The sequence below is a fragment of the Aphelocoma coerulescens genome (genome assembly GCF_041296385.1).
Source record: "Aphelocoma coerulescens isolate FSJ_1873_10779 chromosome Z unlocalized genomic scaffold, UR_Acoe_1.0 ChrZ, whole genome shotgun sequence".
Taxonomy (NCBI): Eukaryota; Metazoa; Chordata; class Aves; order Passeriformes; family Corvidae; genus Aphelocoma; species Aphelocoma coerulescens.
Genome location: NW_027184085.1, coordinates 68,015,128 through 68,042,434, shown reverse-complemented (window position 1 = coordinate 68,042,434; position 27,307 = coordinate 68,015,128). Strand labels below are relative to the sequence as shown.

Sequence of the window (27,307 nt, the reverse complement as noted above, 5' to 3'; positions counted from 1 at the left end):
CTGCCAGTGTTGTGGTAAGTCCTGCAGCACTGGCCAGATCCTTTTAGGGAAATATCCATACAAACTCTTCTTCCCCAGCCTTTGCCTACCAAAAGCTCACCCTCACAGAGATGATTCAGTGCTTCAGATAGATTTCTAGGCTCACTCTTTCTCTCTCCCTCCCTCTGGAGGCAGATCTACACTCCTAATTCAGAGGGTAAGCTAGGTGTCCTCCACTGAGACACTACTCCCTGTTGTGTAAGACAATGGATTTGTAAAGCAAAATAGATTTTATTGGCAGAAACACGCCTTGGCAATCAGTCTTCTGGGGATAAAAATCATGGATTCATCTCACAATGAGTATGTCCTCACTCATGGGATGCCAGCATCCAAAGTTATTAACTGGTGTAAATACTCTATCTTAATTACTTGCACATTTTATTCATAGCCTTGGCTGCATTGGTTCTCTTAAGTCCCAAATCTATGCTACAAAGAGTCTAGCTAATTTACTCGGGGAGACTTTGAAGGAGTTCAGAAGCAAATACTCCTTTTCTAAGTTCAGCTGTATAATTTCTCTACAAATGGATGGTGTCCTGCCTCCCATTAAAAAAAAAAAAAAAAAAAAAAAAAAAAGTTGTGAAAAAATTAATGTTGCAAAACCAGGCACACAACATTTGTGTGCTAACAAATGGGATGTGCCAGAACTGAAGTTGCCCATGCCGCCGTCTCTTGGACCCTTTCTCGCACTGCAAGATCACAAGCTACTTTCCAGAGAAGCTCTGCGTCACTGATGAATTGCTCAAGGTAGGTGTTGCTCGGTGTCAGACAGATTTATCCCTGCACTAAATTCCACCTAGGGCTTCCCATTGACTCGGCATCCCCGAAGGCCCAGCGCCTGCCAGTAGGAAGCACTTGGCACAGAGACTTAGGTGGAATTTAGACTGGCTGAATCTGGAGCCTAATGAGCAGCTATTCCTTATTTTGTTTCTTCCTCATTGTGCAGAGCGTGGCCCCAGGCCTCAATTACTGCGTGCTATTCAAACCCTGCTCAGAATGCACCATTATTAATTTCCCCATGTTTTCTCATTACTGATTTCCTATGGCACTCCTTGTCCCCCGTCTCAGGGCCCTTGCAAGCACAATCTGCTTGATGGCAGCCCCTGAAGTGAGCAGTGAATCTCACACTCAGCGAGGACAGACAGCTTAAAGTCTTCTGCTGGTCCAGGACCACCGTGGCAAGGTGTCCCCCCGGGCAGAGGCTGTTTTGTGCCACCAGCCACTCCTGTGCCTCTTGACTGGGCAGTGTCCTGGCCGTGCTGCTATCCGTGGCAAAGCTTCTCTGGAAGCAATGGAGCCACCAAATCTGTCCTTCAGCAATGCCATCATCATGCAGCGCCTATGTCAAAAATCCAAGAGCAGTGGCCATATTGCTCTCATTAAGTGAGCAAAGGACTGTTATCATAGAGTAATGGGCTCCTGCTGGTCCATTAATGCTGGAGCAAAGCTGGAGGCATTTATGGAAACAATGTGGAAAGCCTGGTATTTATTCTCAGAGCAGGCAGCGCTGGTCCTTTCTCCCAGTGCTCTCCTACAATGTCTTTATTCCTGCTCAGACAAGGGGGATATTTATCTAATCATTTCCTCTGCTGGATGCTGGTGCAGGGAAACAACAGATGTTCTTGACTTTGGCATAGTGAATAGTTTAGAAAGATGTCTTGGGTGAATCAGCTGTCCAGGTCAATTTATCCACAACGCTGAGTGGGAGGAACCACTGAAAGACAGCAGAGGTGTTGTTCACTGTCCTGCAATTACCCAGCTCATTAGCACAAATCTAATTGCAAATATTCCTGGCTAAACTCAGAACTTTTCTGCTTTGCTCTCTTAAGCAAATTCAAATGCATTACACACAAGAAGCAGCTATGCCCTGTATTTTCTATTTTTCTCCTATCTGGCAACTTAATTCTTTGTTAGGAAGAGTGTTATCGATTCAGATTACATTCCTTGGAAGCACCACTTTTACTCAAACAAAAGAAATGCAGAACTTAACCAGGGAGAAAGGTTTGAAAAATCCTCAAGTGGTGGCAGTCAACTTTTCCTTGGTGGGTGTTGAAACATGAATTTCTGCAGTATTAGACCTTCCATAGTAGCAAAACACTGCTGGTTTTTCTACACGCAGAAGAAACACCACACATCAGAGCAGGTGTGCCAAAGTCTCCCTGGTTCCATCAGCTTCAGCAGGCACAAGAAAAATTAAATGAGTGAGGACATTTCTCCATTTCAGAATTACACAGGCAGGAGAGGGGTAAACTGATTTTTCTACTGCCACTGCTTGGGAGTGTTCTGGGAAGCCAAATCTGTAGTAAGGTGCTTCATTTTTATGAACAGAGATAATTAGTTACAAATTGCTACTTAAAAGGTGAGGAATATTGAGACAGAAGGGCCTGGGACAGGGAGGATGGGGAAGATCTCTCCTGCGTAGCTTTTCCACAGCGATTGAGGGGACTGGGAGACCATCAAATACTAAAACTCCTTCTTGCAGCAAAAAGAGGGATTCTTCCAGAGACACAGATAAATTAGAAGTTCCAGAGGCTACTGGACAGCAATGCCTTAAATATGTCACACAGATAATAATGAGAGAGTCTGGTCCTGAAGGAGGATGCAGAAAGGTGAATTAATAGTAATCCAAGTTCCTGGCTTCTTCTTCAGGGACAGCTCCACAAAGCAACTTGGTCTTCTCACAGATAACTTCCCTGCATCTTCTAGCACATACCAAACCTATCACCCATCAGTGGGGACCATCTGGTTAGATAGCAGCTGGTAATTTCTCAAGTTTTCTCTATTTTTCTGTGACTCCTCCATTGGGTCTGGGAAAATACAATGCATCGGGCTCATGCATGCAAAAAAAAAAAAAAAAAAAAAAGAAAAAACCACAAACAAACAAATAAACAAGAATTCATCCTCTTCGCTGTGTGCGAGTGTCCCCACATTACATGTAGGACTTTGAAAAGGATGCTTATTGTGGAGCTCTTGTTTGCACCAGTCCCACTGTGGGAGCTACTCCTTTAAGTCATTGTTAGAGTTTGGGGAACATCTAAATTCAAAGATGGGGCAAACACATTAAAAACAATGACAAATGGGGCTAACTCATCAAAGCAGGGATGCCTATGTTATTTAAAAAAATAGATTAAAAAAAAAAAAAAAGAAAGATAAGCTCTTTGTTTTACACAACTCAAGGTATTTTTGTCTCTTAGAGGAATTCAACAACCATCAGATTGCTTGAAAGCAGAAAGCTGCTGCATGCCAGTGATCCTGGGTGGTACTAAATTGTGTGAGGGCAGTGGTTGGAGGAGTAAATGGTACTGGATGGGGGAACCAGCACCTCTGGAAATAGATACCTGAATTTCAGACAGGAGTTATCATCCTGGAGGGAAATTCAGTGGGAGCCACAACCTGACCTCTCCACTCAGCACTGCCAAGCCCACCACTAAACCATGTCTCACATCCACACGTCTTTTAAACACCTCCTAGAAAAGTAAAATAACTATCAACAAGATATGGTCGGGCTTTCAAAAGGCAGGTGAGAACAGATCTGGCCGCGGGCACTGCTGACATTCTCAGCAAAAACATTTATGACCCTAAGTGTGCATGTGCCATCTGTGTATGTGAGCACTTGCTACTGCTTGGAACCTGCCTGGAACTGCTCACAATCTTCAGAGATGTGCCCTTTGCACTGTACCAATAATCCACAAGTGTAACTGCCAGCTGAGCAGGGGTTTATTTCTGTTTAACAAAAACAAAGCAACTCCTGCAGGAACAGATAAATAAAGCTTGAGCTCAGTTGCACTTGGTGAGGAATATACAATACATGGCATAAAAAAACAGATCCCCAAGGACAGGTCTCCCTGAAGGAGAGGCCAGGAAGGCAGTTTGGTGGCCATGGCTCTGCACTGTCTCATCCTCCTCGGTGAGCAGAGATCCTGTGGGAGGAAGATGAATCCTCAGTACTGCACCACTCCTCTCCACAGCGCACCTTGCACAGCAGGTGTATGTATGAGCTCTCACACCTCCCCTCTCCCCTGGCTGCAGTGCAGCTAATTTGGCTGGCATGGGACCTAGGAAACCCTCCAGATGCTGCATCTCCTCGAATTTCCCCTGCTCTCCAGCAACCTTGTCAGGGCAACATGCAGCACAGCACCAAGGATTATGGAATTGCTACTTTTGATGAATCAGCGACAGGGATTTTATTGGATGTAACCCAGCATCATGGGTTTGTTCCCAGTTCTCCTTTCATTATGTCGTGCCAGGAGCACGACATTATGGATCCTTTCATTATGGAGCAGGGGCCCTGGCAGCTGCTGGCCCTGTAGCCTACCTGCTGCAGCCTGCTGCAGGGATAACACACTGCAATCCCAAAGATGTCAGGAAAGCATCTTGGTGGCTGACCCTAATGACACTGTGACACAATCTCTCCCACCGTCTGCAGTCCCTGATGCCATCAGCTGCTCCCACAGACAACAAAATCAAAGGGGGTAAGCTGCACACTGAGGTTCCTGAGAGGCAGTTTGTTGAAGACCGAGTTCCAAACTTAAGCTTTAAAATAGACATTATCAAGATAAACAGATTGGTCTTTGTTTCAGGCACAATCGGCTCTACTGTTTTTCCTTCTTGTTGATGTTCTTAATGCTTTTTAATGTGTGATGCCATTTCCTGAGGACTGTCTCTGCTCCAGAAACCTGTGTCCTTCCTTGGCTTCTTTCTGTCTTTTGTGGTTTATACACACAGGTGACCAGTTTAGCACTGACTCAGGCTGGACACTAAGGCCTTTCACTCGGTCATTTTTACTCTGCTCAACACTTTGGCCACTGATACGAGTTGTCTGCATCAGGTAATAATTCTCCTGCCAAAACGGGTGAGCAGCACCAGTGGCAAATCTAGGGCAACCCCACTCCCACAGTGAGATGTGGTAAATGTGGAAGAAACTTCCTTCTTCCACCTAGGGAAAGGAAGAAACACAGAGAGGCCACAGCAGCCTGGCACAGCGAGGGCTGCAGCAGACTCCTTTCTGTCCCAGCACAGCATCATCTGGAAAAATGTCATTGCACATCCCAAGGCAAGAGGCACACAAGTTCTGTGCAATTCTCTGAGTTAGGCAATCCCTGAAGTCGGCTTTGAATAGCACAGAAACATGCTGTGTTCTCAGTTAGTGGAAGGAAAGTTTTAGAGAAAATTGGGAAATTTGGAGCAAACTGAGGCTTGGAGAAATGGTCATCTGGCGACAGAAGGCGTGTTAAAATAAATCTGCCCTAAGAAAACAGCATTTAGGTTGTTATGTAGGCTAGGAAAGCATTAGTTGTGAGCAGTTGCAAACTTCATGCATTTAATTTTCACACTCAGGACCATTTAAGCACAGTCTTTATCATTTAAGGGAGGAAATCACTAATGTGCTTCATTAGTGAGAAAAAGAATGTGTTGCTCTTTATGTGGGATGCTCAAATGCAGCTGTCATTGGACTTACCAATGCCTGCAAACATCCACTTTTTTAAGCACCCTGCCAACATTTACACAATTCAAAATCAAGACTCAGATGAAATTGGGCCACATCTTTTTAACATGAATTTACACATACCTCACACGTGTCTTCCTGAATTACCCAGAAATATGGCAATCAAATCAATTGTAATGAGACTGTGAAAGCAAACCTGTGTTATTTCAGTCCACAATATTCAAGCCTTCTCTTCCTAGAACACGTGAAGTTCTGGCATTTATTTCAAAGATATCAGATCACTTATCTTCTTCTAAAACATTCTCGTTCTCCTACTTCTAATAAGGGATGTGATTTTAATTTTGATGTTGGCCTCAAGTGATCCTGAGTTTGAAATTTGGACCAGGAAAATGCTGCATTGCTTGGGAGATCTGTAAATTAACAAATTTACAGCAAGAGGAAACAAACGAAAAACAACTGATGGGGAAAAAATGTTCAGAGAACTGCAAACCTCCACAGCAGGGGCTTTCTCCTGAGACTAAGCTAGAAGGGAGGTTTGGACCTAAAACCATTTGCATTCAGTTTGGATGCTCAGAGTGGTTGTCAGAGAGTCTTAAAGCACAAGCCCTGGATGCGAGTCACAGCTGGGACCTGCTCTGAGGGGGCTGGAAGGGGAAGGTGCCTCCTTTCCCTTCTTGGGCATCGTCCTATATTTCACCAGCCTTCATCTCCCCACGCTAATCCTTCTTGTACCAGTGGTTCCTGGCACATTCTCTGCCAAGACACGGACTTTGTGCGGGGAAAAAAAAAAAAACAAACCGCTCTGCTTTTTAGTGCCAAAGTTATTAATAATTAACATTCATAACACAAAACCGGTAAAACCAGCTTGGCAAAATAAAGCCCGGCAGTTTATTATTATTTTAGGGTTTAATTTAGTCATCGTAAGTTACTCAGGCTCATGTTTGCAAATCACGCAGAGCTGCGACTTCACCCCTCCGGCCCGACCAGTTCTGGAGAGCGGCCGGCGGCGCCGGGGGGCAGCGGGGCGGCTGCCGGGGGGGGTGACAGCCCGCAGACCCCACCGGACCGAGCGGGCCACCGCCGGGGGAACCGGGACACAGCCCCCCGTGGCTCCCGGCCGCACAGGGGGCGGGACGTAGCGCATCGGGGAGCACCGGGACACAGCCCGTCGGGGCTGCGCGGCGCCGGGGCGCGGCGCCGGCTCGCCATTGCCCTCTGGAGGAGCCCGCGCCGTTCTCTGCGGCTCCCCGAGGGGCTGTGCTCTGTTTTGGGATAGTTTTGTAATTTTCTTTAATTTATCTTTTTTTTTCTTTTTTTTTCTTTTTTTTTTACGGAGTGTTCCCAGGCTCGCACCCACCGCGCCTTCGCCACCGCCGGGAGTGGGGCTGCCCGGCCGCGGCTCCCCGGACCACTGGGTCCCGGTGACAGAGGAGTCGAGAATTAGCCCAGGGCTGGCACGGGCCGTATGAAAGGACCGCGCCGTCGGGGCGGTTCGGAAAATGAACAAAAAGGGGAAAGAAAGAAGAATTTTTTTAAAAAGAAAGAAAAAATTTTTAAGAAAGGGAAAAGGGGTAAAGAAAAAAGAAAAGAAAAAGTAGAGAAGAAAAAAAAAAAAAAGTTAAGGAAGAAAACTACAGAAAACGAAAAGTGATTTAAAAAAGGAAAACGCCAGGCTAGGGGGAAGGCGGAGAGGCACCGCCGGCCGCTCGGGATGCTCCCTTCCACCTCCTCCCCTTCCACGCGGGGCCGACGATTCCCGACGGGAGTTCCCACCCCGCCGCCGGTGCGGGAGCCCCCGCGGCGCGCGGGCATCCCCGGCGCGTGTCCCCGTGTCCCGCCCCCCGAGCCCGCGTCACCGCCCGCGCCCGCGTCACGGGGCGCTCGGGGCGGAGCCCCCGCGCTCTCTGAGCGCTCCCGGGGCCCGTCCCCCCCTTTTCCCCACATGTCCGTTTGTTGTCGCCGTCGCCATGGCGGCGGGGGCGGCGCGCCCGCGAAGTGAGGTGATAAGAGGGAGCGGCGGCGACAGGACCGCGCAGTGCCGAGCGGGGCGCGGCGGCGGCGGCGGCGGAGCGCGCCCGGCGCATCCCTCCTTCCATCCATCCCTCCTTCGCCACTGGCACCACCGCGCCCCGTCCGTCCTGCCCGGCTCCCCACATGGCCGCGGCTCCTCGGGAAACGCCTCGCGCCGCCGCCCTGCCGGTGCCGGAGCCGCGTTGCCGGGCGGCGGCTGCCGCCTCCTCCTCCTCCTCCTCGTCCCCGCGGCGCCGCTAGCGCCCTGCGCCCCGCTCCGCGCAGCGCCGAGGAAGAGGAAGAAGAAGAAGCAGCAGCAGCAGCAGCAGCAGCAGCAGCAGGGCGCTCCCGCGGCACCGCCCCGGCGGCGGCGCTGCGCCGGCTCCGCGCGGCTGGACGGCGCGTCCGTGCCGCCTCCCCTCCCTCTGCTCCGCGGCGGCGCCCGGGACCACGGCGGCGGCGGCGGCTCGGCGGGACGCCCCGGCACGGATGCGGTGGGTGCCGGGCGCGGCTGCCGCCCTCCCTCCCGGCCTCCGTGCCCTCCCTGCCCGGCCGCCGGCTGACTCCGCTGTGTCTCCCCACCGCAGGCAGCCCCCCGGCGAGTGCGAGATGGCGCTCAGCGGCACGCTCCTTCCCTCCATCGCCACCTTCGCGGCGGGCGCCGCGGGCCGCGAGAAAGCGGCGCGGCCCGCGGGCCCCGGCAACGTGAGTATCGGCGCCGCGGCGCCGCGACACGCACGGGGCCGGGCGGGACGGGACGGGACGGGGCCGGGCGGGGCGGGGGCCGTCGGGGCGGGCGCGGCGCGGCCGGGGCTGAGCCGTGCGAATGTCCCCGCAGCGCTGGCGGGAGGAGCTGTCGCAGCTGAAGCGGCCGCCGCCGGCGCTGTCGGCGCGGCCTGTGGAGACGCCGCCGTCGGAGCTGGAAGGCGCCGCCGCGCTGGGGCCGCGCCGTGACGCCGAGGAGTTCAACGAGCTGCTGGACTTCGACTTCATCCTCTCCAACTCGCTCATGCACCAGGAGCCCGCCGCCGCCACCGTGGTGGTGGCCCCCGCCGCCACCCCGGCCCCCACCGCCAGCCCCTGCCCCGCCGGGCCCTTCGCCTACCCGCTGCCCCGGCCCGAGCCCGCCGGTCTCCTCTACGGCGGCGGCGGCGGCGGCGGCAGCTGCGACGGGGCTCCCGCTGCTGGGTCCGCCGCGCCCTTCAACCTGGCCGACATCACCGACGTGTCCCCCTCGGGAGGCTTCGTGGCCGAGCTGATGCGGCCAGACCTGGACGCGGTGTACCTGCCAGCGCCGGCCGCGCTGCCGCCCCTGGGCAGCCTGCAGGGCAAGTTCGTGGTGAAGGCGGTGGGCGAGTACAGCCACCCGGGGCTTAGCCCCAAGAGCGGTCCCGCCGCCCCTCCGCCCGGCGCCGACGGCCCCGGGGCGCCCTACACCTCCCTGCCGCGGATGTGCCCCAAAATCAAGCAGGAGGCCGCGCCGCCGTGCACCCTAGCCCCGCCGCCGCCGCACGGGAGCAGCCCCCGAGGAGCCCCCCAGCACGACTTCGCCCTGGGCAGCCGCCCGCTGCCCGCCCGGAGTACGCCCTCGCTGGGGCCCGAGGAGATGCTGAGCGGCAGAGACTGTCTCCCCGCCACGCCGGGGCTGGGCCACCCGCCGCTGCCGCTGCCCCCGGGGTACCCCCCGGCCCCTGGCTACCCCGCCTTCCTGTCCGAGCAGCTCCCTCCCGGCACGCTCCAGTACCAAGGTGAGTCCCCGTGGTGCTGGGGCAGCGGATGTCCCCGCTTTGGCGCTGGCCGCGGCGGTGCTCACTCCCCCCCTGTCCGCCTCTAGAGCTGATGCCACCGGGAAGCTGCCTGCCTGAGGAGACCAAGCCCAAGAGGGGACGCCGGTCATGGCCTAGGAAAAGGACGGCCACACACACCTGTGACTATGCGGGCTGCGGCAAAACCTACACCAAGAGCTCTCACCTCAAGGCGCATCTGAGAACCCACACAGGTTAGTCCCACTGCGGGGTCAGGGGGACGTCCTGGCCTGAGCGGGTGCGGGGTGACCCCCTCGGACAGTGGAAGGGCCTGAGCACAGGAGGAGGGCTAAAAGCAGCAAGACGTAACTTTTCTGTGCTGGATTTCCGGGCTTTTTTTTTTTTTCCTTCCCCCCTTGGCTATGTGAAGTCCTGTGTAGTCTTCACTTACTGGCTTGACATTTTGCTTAATGGTTCAGAGTGACTCAGATGTGGGATCGGGTGGGTTTCTTGCCAAGTCAGAGTTTGTTACTTCTCTCTTGCTGTGTGGCTAGCTAATTATCAGGTAGTTGGAAGCCGGCTGGGATTTGTTGCTCTGGATGATGTTGGCCCACTTCTGAGGAGGCAGCAGACCTCTCTCGGAGATAACTGCTTTCTTTGTAGGGAGTTAAGTGCTTAGCACACGCTCCCCTGTCTTGGCTGGCTGTAGGACGGAAGGTTGTGCACCTCTGCAAGCTGTTGCTCCCTTTTTGGGAAAAGCGAGATGGATCCCTTGGAGAGCAAGGGCTTTTAGCTGAGCTGGCAGCTCTGATGGGGTGCCTCTTCCACCTATGGGAGGACATCTCCCCCTGCACTAGCAGAGTTTAACTGTTAATTAGCTGCTGCTAGAATTGGGGTAAAATCTGTCCAAAGTGTGTATCTGAGACCAGTTTCACACTTTAGCCTTGCAGCTGAGCGCAGAGTTGCAGTAACTGAGCTTGTGAAAGCAGGTACAGCGCACGGGTTTCGCCAGCGTGGGCATTCCGTAACTGTGACTAAATAACCTGGGAATTTGCATAATTGGAGTCCCTGGGTTGTGAACCCGATTCAAAACTTTCTCCTGAAGAGGAGGTGGGAAAGGGAAAATAGACTGGCACTGGGGTAGTTAGGCTACCTCTCTTCAGGTAGTGGCAGCAGGGGGAAAAAGATCTGGCAAGTGATGAGTGAACATCTGCCCCAAGCCAGTCAGCACCATCCCCAGGATGTGTAGGACAGCGAGTGTGTAATTGTTAGGGAAGCTCATCTTGCCATCAACAGTGGTTTTTGTATAATGAAGACACTAGTAAGACTGAGTCCTTAATCAGGCCGAGCTAATGAAAACAGTTTCCGGCTGTTTTTTAATTCTTGAGACCTGCAATTATCTAAGTACGTTGTCTGCTGAGCTATTTCTGGTTGCTATTTGATTGTGTAACACCGCCGGCAAAAATACACACTCAGGTGCTCTGAAGTCCCGTGTGCAAGGCAGCAAAAATAAGCATTTTAGTGAAGATTTAAATGACACCAGCATTTCGTAGCACATGTACACCTTGAAAACACAGCCTTGCTTTTAGTCTTTGTAGTTTGCAACTGCTTCAAGAAGTTTGTGGCGTTTGACCACCCTTTGTTTTATCCAGGACAACTGCTTCAAAGAAGGTGCTACAAGGGATAGCCACAAGAAAAAACAAAACAAAACAAAACAAAAACCCTAAGTGATGTGTTTCGTTGCTTGTTTTTTTTTTTTTTTACAGGTGAGAAGCCTTATCACTGTGACTGGGAAGGCTGCGGATGGAAGTTTGCCCGATCCGATGAGCTCACTCGTCACTACAGAAAGCACACAGGCCACCGCCCTTTCCAGTGCCAGCGCTGTGACAGAGCGTTCTCCAGGTCGGACCACCTTGCCTTACACATGAAGAGGCACTTCTGATTTGGGAGAGCAGTGGATCTTTTCCCCCGACTGCCGCAGAGATTCAGTATTTACAGCACAAGGACTGTCTTCCACAAGATGGGGAGAACTCATTTTAAGCACTACAGATAATCGAGGTGAAGTCTTCCAAAGAGTGGAAAAGAGGGATAACTGCATATGGACATTGCAACTTTTCTTTGTTTTTATAGTTAATACACTTCAGAGAACCAAAGACGTTGGGGTCAATGACTGGATCTTCTATCATTCCATTTGTAAATCCAACTTGAATTATTTCTGGACTACAGAATGCCAAGGAGTGACTGGAAGTCACGGATATCAGGGTTAAACAGACTGTATGTAGTTCGGAGGGTGGGGATATTACACAGGGAAATGACATTCCCTTAATTTTCTTTCAATGCAATATTAGATGTACATGTCGTCTTGTACTTTCTTTTTTTTTTTTTTTTTTTCCTTCTAAAAGCCATTACAATGTTAAAAGAGGAGGAAAAATTCAGGTACAGAATTATATTTTGAAAGCCTATTTTTCATGGTGCTTAGTGACTGTTGGTTCTAGAGGTACCAAAAACAGGAAGCCAAAGTTCTCAAACTGCTGCATATCTGACAAGGAACTATTTTTTGTCTTCCGATTGCCAATTTTGACCTAAATCAGGTGAATAACCCTGGTTTATCTTTTTTATTAAGAAAATAACTTTATGCAGACAGTCTGTAATGCACTGTGGTTTCGATGTGCAATAGTTTGTACAATGGTTTATTCCCAAATATGCCTTAAGCAGAACAAATGTTTTCTATATAGTTCTTTACATAATAAATATGTAATATAAATTTAAGCAAACTTCTATTTTGTATATTTGTAAACTACGAAGTAATAATGAACATTTTGTTGGAATTTGTATTTTGCATATTCAAGGTGAAAATAAGTTTTAAATAAACCTATAATATTTTATCTGAATGGTTGCTGTAGTTTTTTTCTGTGCATGGACATGGCTAAAGAAAATTTGTTAGGTATTTGTTGGTGGTTGAGTTTACCAAGGCAAGGAGGGGCTGGTGGCAAACGTTTGTAGTCTCAAGACTCTGAAAGACAGGATTGTGTAAGTGCAGTGCTGATGTAACATCTCTTTTTAAGGAAAAAGGTGCATGGAAAGTTTTTGCTCTGAATGTCGAATTGCCACTTATCTCACCTGTGTGGGTAAAACTGTAATTTACCATTTTTAAAGTAACTGAGTTTAAATTATTTTTTAGAGGACATACTTCTGCTGGGGACATAAGACCTTACACATCCGATGATAAATTCTAGAATTTTTCTTCTCTTTTTTTTTTTTTTTTTTTTTTTCCTTAGCAGTCTTTTCAGCAATGAAGGATTCCCAGCTTCATTGCCTTGGATTTCTTAGGCAAGCCAGTGGTCACCACTTTAGTGTGAGTGAAGGAAAACCCACTGAGTAATGTCGAGAAAAGAACAAACCTGGCTCGGAGAATAAAGAGTGCGTGCGCAAAACGCCGCTTAACCATCACCTGCACCAAGGTTTTTTTTGGGTTTTTTTTTTTTTTTTGGAACCTGCTCTTTCCTGGGAATCCAGTCACTCAGCGAAGAGCCAGGATTCCCACAGGAATGTACACGTAGGCAGGGAAGGCTGACCACGCAGGGACTGAGGACGTGTTGCTGCGAGGTCCCCGGCATCCCTCCAGCGGCACGTGCCGGGGCGGTGAGCCCACTCCGGGTCATGTCCAGCCCCGTGGTGCTTCTCCTTCGGGACCTCATTGTTCCAGCTGCCTTACAGAATGTGTAGCAAACAGATGATTTCCACATTAATGCCGGGTGGATAGGACCTGTTTTTCTCACTACTCTTTGTTAAAAGGGAAGAAATGATTCCTCTTCAGCTGATTTGTAACGTCTGTCAGCTAGGAATTTTGGGTGTGTGTAGTGTCCAGTAAAGCTGAGAGAAAAAAATAGCAGGCGAGAGGTTTTTTTTATCTTTGTAGTAGTTAAAACAAAAGTGGCAATATCAAATTTTTATGTCTGAATGTGCCTTTGGAATGCTACTAAAGTTCACATTTTGATGTGGTGTTTGTGTGGGGACTGGTGCCATTTCTCCCTAAGTTTGTGTAAGTAATATAATGATGCAGAAAATATTTCTCACCCCTTATCACCTAGGCGTGCTTTGTTCAACGGAAAGCTATCTTTGTTGATTTGGTTTATAGGTAACACAGGGAGTAGGGAATATCTTGTTTGGTTTGCAAATAGCAAGTATTTAAAGCTAAATTAAAGTTATGAGTCATCCTTTATCTGAAGCTTTTTCCATGTGAAAACTTTTTTACAATCAAACCAGCCATTTTTTTACCTCCTCTGTTGCTCTGCCTGTGAATTCTCAATGAGAGATCCAAGGTCAGCATTGAAGCTGGCGTGTGCTGAGGGCCTGAAGTGTTGCTGTCCCATCCAATCATGCTGGGGCACACTTGGTAGGTACAGGATCTCCTTTTTGCCGTTCAGAACCTCTCACATGTGTGCAAGGTCTATGTTCTAACACATCTGTAAGTACTGGAATGTGAAGATTTCATCTGAGAAACTGGTTTCTTTCGCTTTTCAAGCGTTCTGTCATTATGCACCCTGAAGAATTTTGTAAGACGTTCTAGCATTCAGTAAGGCATTATCTGCTTCAGCCAGCTTCAGTTTCTGCTTGATGTTTTTATGGACCCCAGGTTTCTAATTGCATGAACAATGGCATTCTTGAAACAGGGCATTGTTCCCTATTCCACTTGATTTTTTTTTTAATGCCCTTTTTTTGCCCTGATCCCCTAACCAAGCTGTCCTCATGCATGAATTTCCAGACTGAAAGGGACACGACTGTTAACTTTGTATTTAAAAGGAAATGCTGCTGTGTCTTTAACCATTTTAAAATTGCTACTCCTGTACTTTTTTGGGACAGGAGCCAACTGCTCACTTTTTGCCTTAGAGCATACAACCCATGAGAGGCAGTCCTTACTCTTAAGGAGGTCTCCAGGGGAAATGCCGACATGAGCAGTGCTCTGGTAAGTAGAGCTGGAAATGGCACGTTGTGTTTGCCACCTGTTTCGTTGTGTCTGGCATCCTGGAGTTGCACTTAGGTGCAGGATTGCACATGGATGCAGTGAAACAACACATGTATCAAAAAGCGTATCTCGTAAAAACATATGTAAAACACTGAGCAGTCTTGTAAGTATGTCTTGAAAAACATTTGTTCAGCGTTGCTAAAGCTGTACTCATGCGCCACTTTGCTGGGGCATCTAAAGTCAGGGTTTGAGGTTGTTAGGGCTGGCCTCTCTGACATGGGGTGAGCACCTCCAGAGCTGCCCCAGAGCACTATTTCAGCTACTGAAGGCTAAAGCTCTTGCGGCACAGAGTTATCTCTGCAGTCAAACTACAGCCGTCCTTAATCCTGCTCACCCCTAGCCCAAATCTCTCTGGAGCGCGCTTAGCACGTATAGATGGAGCTGTTTAAAACAAGATGGCACATGCCTGCCTGCCTGCTGAGTGCCAAGTATTCAAAAGTGGCATCAGAGTAAAAAATCTTCTCAGAGCCGCAACTGCTGTGCACTTGTCTGCTGCACACCACAGCCTGGGAGCCTGGGTTTGACTGTGCCCCAGCACAAGTGGCTCCAGCCACATGGAGGGGGCCTTGCAAGAGAGTCTTCTTTTCCCCCGCGGTGGTTACCAGATCCTGCCACAGCTGAACTCGACTGCGAATCTCACAAGGATTTGTATTAAGCTGATATGAATCAGTGAATTTCATTCTCCTTCTGTTTAATAAGGGAAGATCAGAGACTGCTGTGGTTAATCACCCCGAGTGCTAACGGTTCAACAGAATTGGTTTACACAGGTTTCCTATGAGAGTGTGCTGGATCTTGGAGCTAGCCTGCTTTCACTGGAGTCCCTGGCAAGCACTTTTAACGGCATTTGAGTGCAAGAATTTCCAAATTAACCTGTGTCTGTCCCAGGCTTTCCTCCCCTCAGTGCAATTGGGTTGTGTGCTCTAAGGCAGCAGGAGAATAGGAATGGTTTGCAAGTTGGGGACAGACAGACCAGTGGTTACGCCGCAGGACTCTGGCAGGGATCTGGATGTGGCAGAAGAGCTGGTAGGAGGAAGTAAACCCAAGGTATGGTGAGCAAAACTGATATGGAGAGGAAGAGGAACACCACCACCAGCACCACCACAGCACGTTGACTCAGGCCTGCCAGGAGAGCTCCCCAGATTAAATAGCTGTATTTAGGCTCGGTGGATGTATCTCTGGAGACCGAGGAGAAGAGTGTGTGCTTAAAAGAGGGGAAGGCCCATCATTCACCGAAATTTAATTGAGGTCACACTGGCTTGGAGCCACAGGGTAACACACCCACATTCCCCTGTCTGCCGTGCACCTGGATGACTCACGTTCCGTCTGCCCTTCGCTCTTGCCGTGACTGTACCGGGGCAACATTTTCATTGCTGCTGAAGGCATTGCCACCGAGTGCAGAAATTGTCTCTGCAGTGTGGAAGTGGGCGGTGGTGGTGTTTCTGCAGCCTTGTTCTCCACCCTGGATGCATATAGGTGTCTGTCAGTCTCTTCTTCACCTTTGGATGCATACCTGTGAGCCCTCAAGGCTAGAACCTTAATGGTGTGAAAGACGGGAGGGGAAAAAGTGGTTTGTGCTTTATTAATGTTTATTCTATATTTAGAGCATGCGTTCCCAGAGTTTTACAGGAGACAGGCAGCCCTAATAGCTACTCACAAGAGGCATTAGGCAGCTGCACCTTTTCCCTTCAGTAATGTTTTCCGTACTCTCGGAGCTGTGACTTCTTTTGTAACCGAGATGGTGATTTTCACGCAGACCTGGCTAGCTTGGGGTCAACCTCATGACTTGCTAATTAAGAAGAAGAAGTTTTAGGGAACACGGAACACGCCGAGCTGCTTTCACTGTGAAACCTGGGTGAGCAGAAGGGTAATCATGTGCTGCTATCACCGCAGCCATCTTGCTTCAACCCTGAAAAGTTTTGCATGGTTTTGCTTTGGGTACAGTGTGCTTGTTTATCAAGCACAAGCTAAGGCTTGCTTAAATCTTGCCGTTCAAGTTCTCCACTGTTAAACTTTCAGGCTTTACTCAACAAAATAATTCAGCTTCCCTATATTATTTGGTTGAAGGTCTTTAATTTTAAAAACAGATATCCCGCAGTTAACCAGAATTGTTTACCCCACTACTGCCACAGCAGTTAGGAATGATCTGACAGGAAATGCCACACCACCAGCACACAGGGGTTCATTTTGTGGGAGCCTCCTCGTTGGTGATCAGACTCTGTTTGTGCATATCCCAGTATCACAGAATCACAGACTTAATCACAGAATAAGCTGAGTTGGAAGGGACCCTCAAGGATCATCGAGTCCAACTCCTGGCCCCGCATAGCACCATCCCTGAGTCCTACCATGTGCCCAAAAGCATTGTCCAAATGCTTCTTCAACTCTGTCAGGCTTGGGGCTGTGACCACTGCCCTGGGGAGACTGTTCCAGGGCCCAACCACCCTCTGGCAGAAGAACCTTTTCCTGATACCCAACCTAAACCTCCCCTGACACAACTTCAGGCCATTCCCTGGGTCCTGTCCCTGGTCACCACAGAGCAGAGATCAGAGCTGCCCCTCCTCTTCCCCTCACGAGGAAGCTGCAGAGCTGCAGTGAGCTCTGCCCTCAGTCTCCTCTCCTCCAGCTGAACAGACCAAGTGCCCTCAGCTGCTCCTCACATGGCTTCCCCTCAAGGCCCTTCACCATCTTCACAACGTTCTTTGGACACTCGCTAACAGTTTAATGTCTTTTTTACACTGGGATGCCCAGAGCTGCACACAACGTTCCAGGTGAGGCTGCCCCAGCCCAGGGCAGAGCAGGACAATCCCTCCCTGGCCTGGTGGCCCCAGGACAGGGATGTCTCTCCTGGCTCCAGAGCACTGCTGGCTCATGTCCAGCTGGCCATCGACCAGGGCCCCCAGACCATCCCAGGTTCAGAATCCAGCACTTTCCCTTGTTAAACTCCATACAGTTGGTGATTTCCCATCTCTCATTTGTCAAGGCCTCTCTGCAAGGCTTCCCTGCCTTCGAGGGACTCAACAGCTCATCTCAATTTTGTATCATCTGTGAACTTGCTCAGTGTCCCTTCCAGACCTGTGCCCAGGTCATTTATGAAGATGTTGAAGAGCACAGGGCCAAGGATGGAGCCTCATGGAATTCCTCATGGATGCCAGGAGCAGAGTTTTGGGTGTGCTTTGCCCTTCCACCCCTGGAAAGGCATGGGAAGGCTCTCTAACTTTGCTGGCCTGAGGAACCAGGCTTGCGCTTGCCACGTGGGAAAACCTCACTCCCTGGGCTTTTGCCACTGAGTCCACCCTGCACTTCCTGCCGTGTAGCAATTCTGCAGAGAGGGCTTTTCTCATGTGTGGAAAACTGCTTCTCGAGGTTTCTGCATGAGTTTGATTCACACACCAGGCCTTTGGGAAAGTGCCATGGTGTCAGCACCTTTTGTTGTCCAAATCTCATATAGGGTCTTCCAGTTTGGCGGATCTCCTGGGGGCTTAACATCCATCATCCATTCCTCTTTTCTGATAAAAATTAATACTGTGAGTTAGTACGTTGATAAAGTACTAGGGGCAACACGGATGGCAATTACTGAAGCACGTTGGGATTTACTTTCCAAGCTCTGGACGGGGTTTTATCCTGAGTTTAGACTCAAAACATACTGATTCAATAATGCTGTTGGCAACCTAAGGAGGCTACCCAAAGGGATGCATTTGTCTTTGCGCTGCGATGTACAAGGCTTGGCCGTCCGTTCTCAGTTCCCACATCACACTGATTCAGCAACAGACTCCCCTGCCTGACGAGGGATGGCTGAATTTGTTGGCTGTGCAGCAGGTTATTAATTGTGTTTCAAAATATCCAAATGCTTTCCAGTGGGAAGCAAAACAACTTCTCCGCTTTCAGCCTTCCTGCCTCCCCAGTAACTGTTCGTGCTCTCTGCAGCTTTAGAGAATATTACAATGCTGCTGTCACCTGTACAAGATGTTTGACTACCTTCCTTCTGCAAACACCTTCTTACCAGCATTTGCTTTGACAAGGTTCCCATGTTCACAATGTAAAAGTCACTGCCAAGGCTTCCTGTGCAAAGAGAACAACTTGTAATCGTGGTGCAGAGGAGGAGCAGAGCGGCACAGGGCAGGGCAGTGGCCGCTTCTGTCCGGCCACGGGTGTTGTGCTGCAGCCACTGGCCAGAAATGGGGCTGAAAGGCACAGGTAGCCCTGTGATGGGTATCTCTGGGGTGATCCCACCTTGCTGTCCCTGGAAAACTCCCTTCCAGGGAGCCCTGATGATTACAGGTTTGTTCAAGCTCAGGAGCCTGAGAAGCACAGATGCTTTTCCAACCTGTGTTTATTTTATGCTGTAGCTCTGCAGATTCCACTTACTCAATAAATATTTGATCCTCTTTGGTGCCTTCCTGAGCTTCTGGCTTCTGAGGGACCTTGTGGCAAGGAGTTCTGTGCCTAAAAATATGGGTGGGGAGGAGAAGAAAAAAAAGTATTTATTTTCTGTAGTCTATGAGGCTGCTGCCTTCCAGATTCCTGCTGCTTCCCCTTTCCTACCTACTACAGAAAAGGAAAGGATCTAACCTCCAGCTCTGAATCAGCCTTGATTTCATTGTGTACTACCAAAGGCTGCAAGGATTTGATGCTGGTTGATTTTTTTTAATGAATTCATGAAGAGAAAGTAAATATGAGATTTTTACATATGGATGAGTTAATCCAGTCTACTGTAGACTGGAAGAATTCCAGGATATTTAGCATAATATGATGTTTCAGTCATTATTTATGATGTTTTGGCTTACTGGTTGTTTTGGTTTTTTTGATTTCCAGGCCATCTGAGAAGCCCCTACCCATCAATCCCTTTTTATTTTTGTTTAAGGACGGGTGTTTTGTCACGTTTTATTCAAAACAGGAAAAAAAAACTTTTCAGGATTTTCTTTGCTACATCTTGCAAAGATTCATTAGTACACTGTTTGTCAAAGTGTTTTCCAGCTCACGTACCTAAACATGTACACAGGCTGGAATAACTCATTATTTATTTGTACACCTTTATTACTGAGGCATTATTAATAATTGTGGGGTTTGTGTATTTGCTACTGTTATGTTTACTGTTACGTGGAGAGGGAAACTGACCACAGCAATGTTTTTTGGCCCAAATCTAGCTCCAGGTTTTTCTCTTTGATTACACTTTCAAAACCCTGTTTCTGCACGTCTTTCCCTCCTGTTGTGTCCTAGGTCTTGAACAGCAAGTGTCAAAAACTCAGTGTCCTTTTGTACTGAGTACTGAAATTCGTTCCAGGTGAGAGAAATCTCTTTCTAAGAAGTGATCAAGGTGTATCAGGGCTGTCTGGGAATCCGACTACTTCATTAACAAACCAAATTCGTTTGGTTGCAGGTAAATCCCCTTGGTAAGATGAGGTTAGGGTATATGCTGATTTGGGGCTATGCAAATGAACTGCATAAGCAAATCCAAAGCATTATATATAAATAGGTAGCACTTTGAAAAAGTTTAAGATCCAAATCTTCAGGGTCCAGCACTGGAAGCTGTGTGTGAACGAGGCAAAGGAGGGCGGGAGGGAGGCAGGGGGAAGGGAGGTATGGGAGAATACAGAGCAAAGGAATGATTTAAACATTGGCCAAACCACTGTGTTAAGTCAGAGGTTTTCTCTGACTGGCTTCTCCCAGCATTTTATTTTGTGCTAAACATAAGGTGCCACAGTTTACATTTAATAACTCTGCTCAAGTTAGTAATTGAAATAAATACTGACTGTCCATGAACACATCCCACTAGGCAGCACAGGAGCACAAGTCAGAAATCTCTTCCTCTGCAGATGTATATCATATATAAAACTTGGTGCATGAATTTCCCCAGGGAAGGAAGCACAGGGAAGTCACTCAGCAGACTTTTTCAGTATTTCTCTGCCTGTTGCTTTGCACTGCCTGGCTACTGGGAGCAAGGTGATGGCAGAAAGACCTCCCAGGATAAATGCTGTGACTCTTTTTTTCCCAGGCAGGACTGACAGCCAGCACTTGGAGGCACACAGGGTCCACCCTGCCACTGCCTGCATGGCTCCCAAGACAGGGATGTGAAAACAGCAGAGAGCTTGGTAGGAGGAAAATTTACAGGCAGCCAAAATGGCTCAGCAGTGCTCGATGGAGTAACAGCTGCTCTGATTTCCTCCCCCTTCATATACAAATGTCTCAAACCCAGAGCTGTTCTGGGCTACAGCAGATGATACTTCTCTGAAGTATGGTAGGTCTGCTGTTGTTTTCTTTCTTTCACTTTCTTTCACTTTCTTTCACTTTCTTTCTTTTTCTTTTTCTTTTTCTTTTTCTCTTTTTCTTTTTCTTTTTCTTTTTCTTTTTCTTTTTCTTTTTCTTTTTCTTTTTCTTTCTTTCTTTCTTTCTTTCTTTCTTTCTTTCTTTCTTTCTTTCTTTCTTTCTTTCTTTCTTTCTTTCTTTCTTTCTTTCTTTCTTTCTTTTTCTTTCTTTCTTTCTTTCTCCCTTTCTCTTTCTTTTTCTTTCCTTCCTTCTTTTCCTTCTTTTCCTTCTTTTCCTTCCTTCCTTCTTTTCCTTCTTTTCCTTCTTTTCCTTCTTTTCCTTCTTTTCCTTCTTTTCCTTCTTTTCCTTCCTTCCTTCCTTCCTTCCTTCCTTCCTTCCTTCCTTCCTTCCTTCCTTCCTTCCTTCCTTCCTTCCTTCCTTCCTTCCTTCCTTCCTTCCTTCCTTCCTTCCTTCATCCTTCCTTCCGAATTCCTTCCGAATTCCTTTCTTTTTCTTTCCCTCTTTCACAGAATCACAGAATCAGTAGGGTTGGAAGACCCCTCTGAGATCCCTGAGTCCAACCTTGCCTTCCCTTTCCTCTCTTCCTCCCTCTCTCCCCCACACTGTGATTACAATGACAGCATTTAACATTACCAGTTTAGTGCAAGGGAATTTACAATTTTGCTGTGGAGCCAAGCAGATAATTTTTTTTGGGAGATGGGGCTCTCACTTTACATCTGGGTGCTGCTCATAAAGATCCAGTCCTTGGAGCCCTGTGGTGGTAGCGAAATGATAAATCTCTTTGCCCAACTGAGAAATTGAGATGAAAGACCCAAAAACATGACAAAAGGAATCAGAAATCAAGGGACAACGGGGCCTCGCTCAGCAGCTTGGCAAGTGCTCTTCACGTCTGTGGGATGCAATGAAAAAGCAAGCCACACATCCCCATTCAGGCCCCTGTAGGGCCTCATCTTGTTTCCTTTATTACAATGAAGAAAATGTATAACATGGTCAGGGTTTTCAACCTGGGAGGTGTGTGAAAGCTCAATTTCATTTTTTTTCCTCCCAATTCAAATGACATAAAAATTCATGAGGTTCCCAGTGATGCTCATTATTTAGTATACACAGATATGTTCTCAGGTGATGAGCAGGTGATGAGAAGCAGCAGGAAGGAGACACTGGGGAATGCAAATAAAGATGTGCCCACCTTGTGACTTTTGACTTGAGTGAGCCCAAATGAGCACTGGGGCCTGTGTCAAAAAGAGGTGCTGGTGCTGGTGGTGATGGTGATCTCTTCTTTCCTTAAAATGAGGGAGTGAGTAGAAAATGCCAGACAGGGCTTTTTTAATTCTTTGGCTTTGCTTGTTTGGGTTTTGGTTGTTTTGGGTTGTTTTTTTTTTTTGGGGGGGGGAGGGGATTTCCCACTCAAACTCTGTTGAAGATGTCTGGGTTTGCTCTGTTTTTATTTATTTATAGGCATTTCAATGGCACTCATCACCATAGTATCTGGGCAAATCTTTCCTTTCCTGTATCATGTAATTAAATCTATACAAAATACATATGGTCTTGGCAGGGAAAGTTGAGCTCTGCTTTTGGAAGGGATTTATGCCTTGCCATTAAACATTGCTTTTGTAATGCTGTATGTCTCCATGTCCATGTGAGTGGGAAAATAGAGTCCTTGTTGAGGCTGTACCCTCACACACCTGCTGCCCTGGAGTGTGGGGTCATTGCAGCCCAGCAGCTCTTCTGGGGATCTTTGGATTTGGCACATTTCTGGGGTCTCTGAGGCATTCCTCACTATTCCAGGCACCACCTGGGCTGAAAGGGCACTCACACACACTGACCCTAAATGGAGAAGTACTGATTCCTCTTGAGATCCTTTTTGAGCCTCTTTTTGAGCCTCTTTTTGAGCTTGCTATTTTTATTACCTCTGTGTGGTAGGGGCTCCTGGAAAGGCCAGGAGCCAAAACTTCAGCCTAAGGTTTGCAGGAGGAGAAGCAGCAAGTGCTGGGGAGATGCTGGATCTGTCTGATGAGCCAGCAGCAGCATGAGCTGGCACTGGTCATCTCTCCTCTGTGTCTGCCTCGTGCCCCATCCTCTAAAGGAACGTGATTTCAACCTTCACTCGTGGGGAGTATTTCACGGTGAGATGTCCTTCTGGGGTCTGGTGCAGTGGGCATGGGTGTCCTGCAGGGCTGATCTTCAGGGCTGTGAGGACAAGCTGACAGTGCCTCGAAGGCAGTTTTGCACTGGAGGTTGGAGCACAGTTCTGCCTGAGAACAGTCGGTTCTGTCTGAATTCAGCAGGTGCCAGGCCAGCATAGATGGCCTTCCACAGCACCCAGTGAGGGAAAACTCTGCTTTCCTGTAAAAACACAAGCAGGTCTGAGCTGGCTGTGCTCCAGCCCTGCTGATGGTCCTGCAGATGTTCCCTGGCTCAGGTGAGTGACCAGCCAGTGGTGCCTGGCATGGCAGTACTTGGTGGACCATATCCACACCCAGATGAGATGGGGATACTGTTTAAAAATAAGAGTTGACTCTCAGAGACTGCCTGCCTCCAGCAGAGGAGTCAACTGGCCACCCAGGACTGACTGACTGCCACTGATATGCCTCTTAGGTAGGATTTTTTAAGATGTCTGGTGGTCTGAGTCCCATGGCAGTGCCAACATGAACACATTGGAGGAAATTAATCTCTCCCTTCCCTCTTTGTAGTTTGTTTTGCCCATTTCAGAAAAAAAAAAAAAAAAAAAAAAAAAAAGAAAAAAAAAAAAAAAAAGTGATAGCTACACTAATTTATTGCTTGAGGATCCTCTTGTAAAGAACCTGGGTTCTCAGAAGCAGAGTAACCAGCTGCCCTCATGCCTGCACACACCTTGTTTCATCCTCAGTCACTTGTGAAAACCTCTGGCTGTGTTTGTGTTCCTCCCCGCATTCTGCTTTTGGCAGGCACACACGTAACAGAGATTTGTTCATCACCTCTCAGGCAGTACTCACATGTTTTATGGCCTGGCTGAACCAGACCTTACAGAGACCCAGTTGTCCCTGGTTTATCAAGGCCACGTAAGCAGAATTTGGCTCGTCTGAATCTCCAGCAATAAATAAGGGTTATTGCCTTTTTTCCTAGGTGGGAAAACCTGTATGCTGATTTTCAGGAGCAAAGAACCACAACACTAATTGAATGCAGAGAATAATCATGTTTCCAGATGTTTGAGTCGCTGGGCCGTGCCTTGTTGGGTTTTTCTTTTTTTCCTTTAATTTCTAGCGTTTTGTATAAGTCAAACAAGGCAAGGTATTGCTGCTGGAATGTGGAAGGAGGCGTTATCATGAGGTACCTCTCTCTGGCGCTTGCAGGCTGGATGAAAAGTCTTTTGCCAAGCATTATCAGATCAGGCAAGGTTCATTTCTGTCCAGATAACAAATGCTGAGGGTATTCCAGAAGCGCTAAGTGGGCTTTGGAGTAGGTACAGGCTTCACCCTTCAGGTCTCCTGCCGCGGACCGAGGAAGGCGGCGCGACCTGAGCGCACATGAGGAGCTCGCCGGGCTGCACCAGCGGCAGCAGATGGTCCTGTCGAGCCGTGATTAATTGTTTTCTAGTGCCACCGTGAGGTCTGCGGGTCCCGGGTTTTGCTGGTGAGACGAGAGCTCCCTTTCCAGCCCGAGCGCCAGCGGCCGCCCGGAGGGAGCTGCCGTGGCCGTGCCAAAATGTTCAGCGAATATCGGCACCTATGCCAGGGCAGCCGGCCCCGCTGACCACCGCCTGTTTGTGTAGGGGGAGGTTTGCCAGGAGTTTAGGCTGGCAGCATCGGTTTAAGTCAGGATCAACCAGAGTAAATAAATGAATCGATGCGCGCAGCTGGCTGCATGGAGCCGCTGGTGCTGAAGGAAAATTCTGAGCCATCCCAGCAGAGCCGTGCCTTCTTCCAGCTTTGGAAACCGAGGAAAGAGTCTCAGTACAGCATCAGACTGCCTGCATAAACCAGGGTCTTGTCTTTTAGCTGTGTGTTTCACTGACACATGGGCACAGTGGCTCTGCAGTGGCGTACCTCACACACCGCAGTCGGGCACCCGGGCCGGCTTGTTTGTTTGTTTGTTTCTTTGTTTCTTTGTTTGTGTCATATTCAAACATCACTCAGAAGATGAAATGAAAGCTGTGTATTTCATCTCACCCTCCAGAGCTGGCCAAAACAAGTGACGGGCTTACAGTCATGCCGGGATATCTGGTGTATCTAAGAATGCCCAATGATGTTTTGGGAGGACGCGTGCAGTAAGTTAAAAACAGGTTAAGGCACTAGTTTGGGACTCCGGAGACCTGGCGTCAATTCCCAGCTCTGCCACAGACTCCCAGTGTGACCTGAGGCAAGCTATTTCCCTCCCAAAACACTTTCATATTCAGAGAAGGCAAAATCCCACTTCATGTGAGTTTTTGCCTTTGACTTGGTGGAGCCAGCTCCCACCCACGCATTTCAGAGCTTAAAAATTAAATGCAGGCTTAAGCACCTTGCTGAAATAGTGCCAGAACTTACCTGCATTTCAGCTTCCTACACCTAGAAGAGGAACAAAGATCACTTCCCTATTCCCACTCACTTTGCATGCCCTGGCTGAAGTCTGTTTGTCGTAGGACTGAGTGTAATTATGGGGCCATGCTGACCTGTTCCCCTGATAAACTGCAGCTCAAGCAAGAACCAGACTTGTTGGAGGCCTTGTGTTTGTCTGCCTTTGCTTGTACTCAGATGTTTTCATACCTTACCAGCCTCTTTTCACTGAGTGGGCCTTTCTCCACTGTTAAACAGGAATAAACCTTTCACAGCCCATGCCATTGGAGAAAAATGTGTTTCTGCCTAGGCTAGTGGTGAGGTTTCTAGTGAGGGTCTCCTGCCTCTCCATTTTTTTCGTGGAATGGCCTGCTGTGGCAGCACACAGCTAAGTTTATATAACTGGCTCCCCCGAACAGGATATTCCTGTTGGCGAAGGGCTGTGCATTTGCTTAAACCAACAGCTGTAAGTCTCAGCAGCCCTCGGCAGGCACAAACAAGGAACCGCACTGAGGGCTGAGGGCAGGAGGGATTACTGTGCTGAGCAAGAAATAGGCTCTGGCATTTACATGCATATCGCGGATGCGCTCTACAAGGTAAACAAATGTGGCATAAAAGCATATTTGGCTATTCAAATGGCCCCGATTGTTCCTATTATGATGATGTCTCCCAGCAGGTATTTAGTAACACGCTAATTGGCTTTGCATGCATCAGGAAGAAAACTTTTCACTATCTGTTTCAGGATGGGTTCTGATGGCGTTTTCTTTTAAAGTTTTATTTATTTATTTCCGGGGACTGTTTGAAATTAAAATAGATCCTGGTTCCTGCTGGCATGCCAGGCTGCCTGTGCCAGGGCTGGTGTTGGCCTGCTGTGAGCAGGGATGGATGGAAAGGTTCCTGCACATCCCTCCTCCAGCTCCAGGTCCTCCTCTTGCCTGGACAGCGGATGTGCCAGTGGTGGTTTGGCTTGACCACACACACACCTGTGACTCCTGAGCTGCCTCCATTTACAGCCTGAATATGCAAAGCAGTAACCAAAGACAGCCTGGGTGAGATCTGGGTTATTTAAGCCTCAGGTACATTTGCACGGCTCCAGCCTGACGGTCACAGACAGCGAGCACCACCGAGGCCCTCCAGGACATTTATCAAACTACTCACCCTCCACACTGGGTTTTTGATTTCAGTGTTGAATGCATCAAGTAGTTTGTTTAGCTCTTCTGAAAGGGAAGTTGAAAAGCCCATGGGGGAAGCAGAAAGCAAACAGGCCGTTCAGCAGCCATCCATAGTGGGGATGTGCATTAGAACAGCAAACATGACTTTTAGACATCTGACTGATAAAGTGGTGCTTAATGGTTCTCTAGCTGTGAGGATAAATTTGTTCTGGTCATGCAGCAACAGTTGGCAAGCTGAATCATAACCACCAAGATAAACACTTATGGCAAAGTAACCTTTGCCCCCACATTCGAGTGGATAAAGAGAATCTAATCAGTCGTTTTATTTTAGCCTTGTTGCATCTACAAAATTTCTGGGATCTGGCACAAAATTTCCCTTTCCCTGTGCTAGTTGTTTAATGTGGTTTGAGGGTTATCTTCATGGGGAGAGTCAGACAGGTAGGTGATGTGTGAGGGTTGAAAAAGCCCAGGGTTTGTTGGCTGTGGGGTGACAGAGACGCCAGGGCCAGACTCCTGCTCCTGCAGCTGCTGTTCCCTGCCAGCTGTGGCAGGGGAGGGAAAACAGCAAACAGCCTTCCCTGCTCCACAGATCTCCACTGAACTGCCTCACAGGGAGCACACCTTGGAATTCCATCAGCTGGTGCTGCTTCCCCCACAGTTGACAACTTTTGTGTAGGTGATCATGCCAGCAAAACCTGGCTGTTCACCAGCACCTCACAACAAGCAGATGTCAGAGCCACGTGAACTGAAAACTTGGACAGTACTTGGTGACAAACTCTTGTTTCAGGCCCAGCATACTCTGAGGAGCACGGAAAAAAATCAGGCCTGCTTTGCAGGAGCTGGGAATGTGGTGATACCCTGCATTTTGTACAGAGACCAGAGGCCCTGCAACCTCTGGAGGCACAACCCATCTTTATCCATGACCAGGGGTGCTCCTGAGAACCCAGACTGTCCTCTGTGTTAAAGCAGTGCCACAGCTACAGCAGTACAAAACCCCAAAAACAGGGGCCTGATGCTGCTCCTCTCCTGCTGCTCCACCACAGGCCTGGAAGGGTGTTCAGGGAAAATGCATTTTAAAAGAAATTGTTGGAGGGGACAAA

At 48.7% G+C, this 27,307-nt stretch overlaps 1 protein-coding gene across 2 annotated transcripts; it reads left to right on the top strand.

The window, feature by feature from the left end:
* The first annotated feature begins 7,517 nt into the window (after nucleotides 1-7,517).
* Nucleotides 7,518-12,122, top strand: KLF4 (KLF transcription factor 4). 2 transcript variants are annotated; one of them, XM_069001964.1, is made up of 5 exons: nucleotides 7,518-7,986; nucleotides 8,080-8,197; nucleotides 8,331-9,240; nucleotides 9,327-9,491; nucleotides 11,004-12,122. In XM_069001964.1, exons 1-5 carry the CDS (start codon nucleotides 7,982-7,984, stop codon nucleotides 11,177-11,179), a joined length of 1,374 nt encoding a protein of 457 aa, XP_068858065.1. In that variant the 5' UTR covers nucleotides 7,518-7,981; the 3' UTR covers nucleotides 11,180-12,122. The 2 variants fall into 2 exon arrangements, with proteins under 2 accessions (XP_068858065.1, XP_068858064.1); XM_069001963.1 differs by having other exon boundaries at nucleotides 7,982-8,197.
* The last annotated feature ends 15,185 nt before the right edge of the window (nucleotides 12,123-27,307 follow it).